At 42.6% G+C, this 7,750-nt stretch overlaps 1 pseudogene and 1 gene segment (V, D, J or C); both read right to left on the reverse strand.

Annotated features, from left to right (window-relative positions):
- Positions 1-1,222: 1,222 nt before the first annotated feature.
- LOC118238874 lies at positions 1,223-1,678 on the reverse strand (annotated as a pseudogene).
- A 5,164-nt stretch (positions 1,679-6,842) lies between these two features.
- Positions 6,843-7,369, reverse strand: LOC118237639. The segment is given in 2 exon segments: positions 6,843-7,186; positions 7,291-7,369. Coding segments are annotated over 2 exon segments (390 nt in total).
- Positions 7,370-7,750: the final 381 nt, after the last annotated feature.

Genomic DNA, 7,750 nt, shown 5'->3' on the forward strand with positions numbered 1-7,750 from the left:
CACAAGGAAAACCCATCTCAGTATCAAATCCATGCTGAGTGTTGAGTGTTCAGTGATGACCAAAGAATAGGAGGACCTGTGAGTCCAGACCTGGGTGCCTCTGTCAGAACTGTAGGTTCAAGACTGGTTTTCATGGGCAGAGGGGGACATAATTTGCATGTCTTCCTGCTATGTCATGAACTCAGCGCCAGGAGCTTAGTGGAGACAAATAAGGGTGCAAATGACTGAGATGAAATAAAGACCAAAGTGGAGTTTATGGTATGAAAGCATCAATTACTCTCCAGGGCCACAGGTTAGTTGGTAGAGTATTGTTTTGCATTTTTGAAGCCATATGTTTATTCCCAGGACTGCATTGTAGACAAGAGAATGGGGCAGGGGAATCAAGGGTTTGAGTTATGCTTGGTCTGTATTGAGCTGTTTGTCAGGAGGAAGAGTGATAAAGAATGAATAAGAAAAAAAGAAAATTTACTTAGTATCATTTTAGGTTTTAAAAAAGAAATACAACTTTTCAGCCTTAATTTATTGTTCTCTTTTATAATTTTTTTCTTGTCTTTGTGAAATAATTATGTATTTAATAAGAAACTCAGAGAAACAAAACGAAACCAAAATCATTTTAAAAAAATGGGTCAGTGAATAGTGAAAGCATTTGTTAAGCTGAATTAACACATTGTTGCTGAGTGGTACAGCATATCAGGCATAAAGGTCCACTATTGACCCTCAACAAAACAATAGAACAACTATATGAATATAAACACTGTGGTTCTGCATAACAATGATTAAAACACATTTTGATGACCTGTATTTAACATTTAGCTCCTCCAGGAGAGACCTTCCCCAACTACAATAAAGACCTGCTCTTCTGTGACCTCCCTAAAACACCCGATGATTAGAGGAAGAGGAGAGACAGGAAAAGTATTATGTACGGATGAAGAAGTCATGAATTTGAGAGTGAGCATGAGTTGGACACAAGAAGAATTTGAGTGGGGATATTGTCAATATAGGTGTTCACTGATAAAAATCTCCTCAAGATCTGGTTACTGAATGAAAACCAACAAGGATCACATCATTATATGATATTATTTGGAAAAATTGACAAACACTATGTAAGACTGTTAGGAGTAGGGTAAAAATGGGTCACACAGAATGATTATTTCTGTGTAAGTATCCAGGCTCATCTCATCTGTCTTCTCAGCTTCCTGCTCCTCCATGGTTTCTGACACACTCAGGATGTGGTTGAAACACTGTGTCTTGCACAGTAATAGACAGCAGAGTCCTCAGATGTCAGGCTGTTGAGATCCATGTAGGCTGTGCTGGAGGATTTGTCTGCAGTCAGTGTGGCCTTGCCCTTGAATTTCTGATAGTAGTCAGTATTACCATAAGAAGGATTAATTCATCCAATCCAATCCAGGCCCTGTGCTGGCTTCTGTTTCACCCAGCTCATAAGATAGCTCGTGAAGGTGTAGCCAGAAGTCTTCCAGGACAGCTTCACTGAGGACCCAGGCTTCACCAGCTCAGCCCCAGACTGCTGCAGCTGGACCTGGGAGTGGACACCTGTGGGGACAAAGGCAGAGTGGATGTCACTGTCACCTGACTGCATGGCCCCTCCTCAAGAATGGAACTTGGAGCCCTTACCTGTAGATGCTGTCACCAGGAAGAGGATGATCCAGCTCCATCCCATGGTGAGGACCTGTGTGCTCAGTGACTGTGGAGAGGACACTGATCATATGTTGTTGGTGGTGTGGACATCCCTGTATTTACCACATAGACTCACATGATTTGCATATTCATGAGCAGGGTGCTTCTTAGATAAGGACCTTGTCCAGCTGGAGAAGGAGGAGGTGGAGGACACCTGGGTCAGTCAACTGGATGCTGAGGTCCAAATCCTCATCCTGTCTGAGGAAGCAGTCATTCCTGAGACCTGTGTAGACATTGTGGTTATAAAATCATGGCCTAATCTCTCCATTTACAATAGAATCCCACCAGATTCATTAGTTCCTTTTCATGAAAAAATAGGTACACAGGTGGTGATAGCAATGATGAGAATTGTCCATGGGAATTTAATCAACTCCTAAATGGGTAGAATTTTCACTCTTCTTTCATATATAAGCTATTTATATTTTTCTGTTTCACCATATTTTAGGTGTATGCTCCTGGTGGCTTTTTTTTCTTTTTGTTAATCCTTTTGTATTTGTTCATTAATTTCCTTTCTATTGAGAAAAAGAAAAGTTGTGGGTTTCTTGTAGGAATATGGAAAACAGCTAAGAGGAATTGGACATGGAATCTCATCAGAATACAATGTATGAAAAAGTTTTACGAAAATAAAAAATACATAGATATTTTAAAATTAAGGGAGAAAAATGTATATAATATTTAACATTGATTGTTTTCTCTGTGTGAAAATTGTAGACTTCACATATCAACTGTAGCAGATGTTGTTCAGCTAAGACTTTAAGAAGGGAGTGCACAGAGGCTCTGGAGTTCCCTGCAATCCTCCAATCCTCAGCAGATTTCCATCTGATTTCCTCTGATTAATGGCTCTATTGTGCCCCCTGCTGTCCTTACAATTTTTATATTCTTATCATCCTGAGTTCAATAATTTGGATTGCTAGCAATTAACTTGTAAAAACTTCAGTCTTGTTTGGTTCCCTCCATCCTGGCCTGTTTGAAATTTAGTTCTTGACAGTTTTTGGCAAAGAAGCTAAATTTATGCAATGGAAAAACAGAAAGCATCTTCAACAAATGGTGCTGGCATAACTGGATTTGGCCATTAGAAGATTGCAGATCGATCCATATCTATCACCATGCACAAAATTTAATTCCAAATGGATCAAAGATCTCAACATAAATCCAACCACAGTGAACACATTAGAAGAGAAAGTGGGAGATACCCTTTAACAAATTGGTACAGGAGACTACTTCCTGAACCTAACACCAGAAAACAGACATTGAGAAAGATAATTAATAAATTTCTCTCCTGAAACTAAGAAGATTCTGTAAGGCAAAGGACACAGTTATCAAGACAAAACCACAGCCCATGGAATGGGAAAAATATCTTCACCAACCCCTGATGGGGAATGTACTGTATATGTTTATCTTATTGATTGTTAAATAAAATTCTGTTTGGCTAATGAAACGGCAAATTAGGCAGGACTAGGAGTCAAAGAAGATTCTGGGAAATGTAGTAGAGAAGTGCTGATCCAGGCAGGAAGTGACATGGCAAGGAGACTCATATTTAAGCTAAGGAGAAACAGGAGGGGACTTTTTCCCCCTCCACTCCTCCTCCAGTGGCAGGATGTAATCCACCTTCAAGGAGGGACGCCAATAAGGCGTCCAATAAGATAAGTCTTATAAAATATATAGATTTATGATAATTGAGACTGAACTAACAGATTAGAATCCTAGTCATTGGCCAAGCAGCTTTGAACCTAATACAAGTTTCTGTGTATTCATTTGGGCTTAACTCAGGCAGGCAGCTGGCGTAAAGCTCACACGTGACAGTGGGGCTCAGGCGACATTTGGCAGAAAGATTTATCGTAACAAATCCCACATCTGAGATGGCTGATTTCCAAAATATACAGTGAACTCAAGATGCTAGCCACCAAAACATCAAACAATGAAATTAATAAGTAGGGTGCAGAACTAAATAGATATTTCTCAATGGAGGAATCTAAAGTCACTGAAATAGACTTAAGAAAGTGCTCAACATCTTAGCCACCAGGGAAATGCAACTCAAAACAACTCTGAGATACCATCTTACACCGGCCAGAATGGCTAAAATCAAAAACACCAATGATAGTCTATACTGGAGAGGATATGGAGAAAAAGGAACACTGATCCACTGCTGGTGAGAGTGCAAACTTGTAAGACCACTTTGGAAATCAGTATGGTGGTTTCTCAGGAAAATTGGAATCAGTCTACCCAAGATCCAGCAATTTCCCTCTTGGGCATATACCCAAATAATGCACATTCATACAACAAGGACATATGTTCATCTATGTTCATAACAGCATTGTTTGTAATAGCCAGAACCTGCAAGCAACCTAGGTGCCCCTCATCGGAAGAATGGATACAGAAAATGTGGTAGATTTATACAATGGAGTACCACTCAGCAGAAAAAGAGCAATGGAACCTTGATATTCCCAGGCAAATGAATGGAACTAGAAGAAACCATCCTGAGTGAGGTAACCCAGTCACAAAAAGAAAAACATAATATGTACTTACTCATATATGAATTTTAGACAGAGCAAAGGATTACCAGGCTACAATCCACACTGACAGAGAAGCTAGGACACAAGGAGGACTGTAAGAGAAGAATGCATGCCCCACCCCACGCCCTACCCCTCACCCCCAGTAAAGGGGAAGGGGATAGAATCTCCTGAGCTAATTGGGAGCATGAGGGTAGGGGAGAGAAAGCTGGGAGATTGAGAGAGAGAGTAGAGGAGGGGAGTGGAGGAAATGGGGGAGCGGGCAGGTTAAGTTGTGGGAAGAATAGAGGAGAGCATGATGAGAGATACCATATCATAGGGGGCCATTATAGTTTCAAGGAGAGATCTGTCACTCGGGAGATTTCCGGAGATCAACAAGGACAACACCAGTTGACAATCTAAGCAACAGTGGAAAGGCTACCCTAAATTCCCTTCCGCTATAATGAGACTGATAACTATCTCATATGCTATCCTAGAGCCTTCATCCAGTGGCTGATGGAAGCAGAGGCAGACATCCACCGCTAAACACTGATCCCCACTTCTGGAATCCAGTTGCTGAGAGGGAGGAGTAAAGAGCAAAGGGGACAAGACCAGGCTGGTGAAACCCACAGAAACAGCCGACCTGAACAAGGGGGAGCCCATGGACCCCAGACTAATGTCTGGGAGGCCAGCACAGGACTGACCCAGACCCCTACATGGATGTCAATGAGGAGGCCTATGAACTCTGTGGGGCCTCTGGCAGTAGATCAGGATTTATCCTGTTGTGAGAAAGGACGTTAGGAGCCCATTCTACATGGAGGGATGCTCTCTCAGCCTGGACACAAGGGGACAGATGGGGCGGGGCTAGCCACTGCCCAGGATGGTATGACAGACTTTGGGGATCACCCATGGAGGGCCTCATCCTCCCTGGGGAGCATATGGGTGTGAGTTTTGAGAGGAGTTGAGGAAGAGGGAGAGGGATTGACTGTGAAGCAGGCTTGTTTCTAATTTGAATTAATGAAAAAATTCTTTGGAAAAATATATTAATACATTTTCTCAAATTGCATTGATTCCTTACTCTGTTAAACATTTCAACACACACAAGAACTGCTTGACCTGCCATCTGTCTATTCTGCCATGTGGAAAGCTTTCACTTGTTATCACCACAGAAATCATATTGTCTTGTAGTATTTTCATTTTGTGTAAGTGACACTTGATTTCTTATTGTCACTATTTTTAATATAAATGTCTATAACAAACTTTCACAAGTCTCTGGTGGGGCCAGAGTCTACCTCTTCAGAGATCTTTCACAACACCACAAGCCACTAAGCACAATGTGTCTTTGTCAGCTGTGTGACTGAAGCTGAGCTGTCTGCAGAGCACAGGGGGTAGTGCAGAGATACAAAGGTGTTGAGTCTTTCTCTACTGCAAATGAGAACTCTTCCACCTTTTCACCATGAGCAAGGAGTTACTTAATGATGGATGTGTGCAGTTTATGAATGGGCTTCCCGGTTGTCCACAGATTAAGGCATGAATTTATGTAGATGTTAAACACATGTTTTGTGAATTAAAGCTCTTCCCACACAAATATTGTTCCGTGAAAATGTTTGATTTCTACTGATAATGAGGTGATGATGGGAAAATAAGAAACTATTTTCTCCTTTGCTGTGAGGTAGGGTTAGTGTGGGGGCTCCTGCATAGAGGACACCTGGAGCAGAACTTTTCTGAGGCAAGGCTCAGTTGCAGGTGGGCAATTATCAGGAAGAAGGATAACTCACCTCACAGAGACCAGGGCACTGAGTCCTAGAGTTCAGTGCTCAGCAGGAAACCTATCTGTCAGTGTCTGCGAACTGGCTCAAGATGGAGGAACAGAATAACATCATAAATCCTTCTTCTAAAAAATATTAACATTTTGACTTAGCAGACATAGCCCCAGTTTAACCAGGACTCTTTTAATTTTTAAGATTCTATAAAAAACACAGAAGAAAAAGTCAGGAAAATTGGGACAGACCTTTTTCCTACAACCGTCCCCAATGGGCACTGGAGCTACAGCCTGAGGCTCAGCTGAGTTTAATGTGAGCGGCTCCCATCAGTGTTGAGAACTGAGGTCAGAGGTTGTTCCAGAGGAACAAACTCTAGTAGGATATATGATGAGGATGAAAGGTATTCATTAAGTAGCAGATAATGGCTCAGCCCTGTTACTGAGGTTCACAGTTCTCAGGAAAACAGACATATGTGGGAACTGTTAGGGTGTCCAGTCACACAGTGTGCCTTCTCTGAACTCCCCTAATACCAAACACCTCACCAACACCCAGGACCTTCACTAACATTTGATCCCGGTGACATCAGCAGCCATTTCTGCAGACAGGGGTGATTTTTAGCATTTCGTTCATTTAGACCGTGTGTGTGTGTGTGTGTGTGTGTGTGTGTGTGTGTGTGTGTGTGTGTGTAGGCAAAACTGAACTCTGTTTTTTCCTTCCTTACAAACCACAAGTGCAGAGAGCATTATGGGAAATCATCAGATGGAGTGCCAGCTGAGACTGAGAACCCAGGAACACTCAGTTACATCTGCACCTGTTCCTGCAATGTGCTGGTTTTCCATGTGCGCAGTGCGCCCCCTGCTGGTCCTGAGCGCTCCTGCAGGGAGGGAGGTTTTTGTCAGGGTTCACACTGAAGTCCTCTCACTGTGTCTGCAGCACAGAAATAAATGGCAGTGTCCTCGGCTCTTAAGCTGTTCATTTGCAGGTAGAGGCTGCTTTTGGAGTCGTCTCTTGAGATGGTGAATCTGCCTTTCACGGACTCCGCATAGTCTGTTGCATAATTATTATATTTATGTTTAGTTACACCAATCCACTCCAGCCCCTTCCCTGAAGCCTGGCGGACCCAGTGCATGTAGTAACCACTGAAGGTGAATCCAGAGGCTGCACAAGAGAGTTTCAGGGAATTTCCAGGATGCATCAAGCCTCCCCCCGACTCTACCAGCTGTACCTCACATTGGACACCTGCAAACACAGAGAATCCTGTCAATAAACTCTCACAAATATCCATTGTTTCTTTCACTCACAACCACTCACACACTAGGCATCTCTTATTACAAATAAATTACCTTGTAAAAGCGCAACAAGGAAAACCCAGCTCAGTCTCATCTCCATGCTGAGTGTTGAACACTGCTCAGTGATGACCACAGAATGGGAGGACCTGTGAGTCCAGAGCTGGGTTCCTCTGTCAGAGCTGTGGGGTCAGGGCTGGTTTTCATGGGCAGAGGAGAACAAAATTTGCATGTCTTCCTGTTCTATCATGAGCTGAGCAATGTGACCTTAGATGACACAATAAATGGTGCAGATGTCTGAGATGACATAAGGGACAAGGTGGCATTTATACCTTAGTGTCACTGATGATTCTGTGGACATGACTCAGTTGGTAGAAAATGTATTTTCAAGGTTGAAGCTCTGTGTTCACCTCCACCACTGCATCGATAAAACAGTTGTGGAAGCAGGAGAATTTTATGCTTGGGTTATGCTTGGGATACATGAAACTGTGTCTAAAAATAGAAAGGTGCCAGGCAA

This window comes from Cricetulus griseus, chromosome 5, assembly GCF_003668045.3.
Source record: "Cricetulus griseus strain 17A/GY chromosome 5, alternate assembly CriGri-PICRH-1.0, whole genome shotgun sequence".
NCBI classification, from domain to species: domain Eukaryota; kingdom Metazoa; phylum Chordata; class Mammalia; order Rodentia; family Cricetidae; genus Cricetulus; species Cricetulus griseus.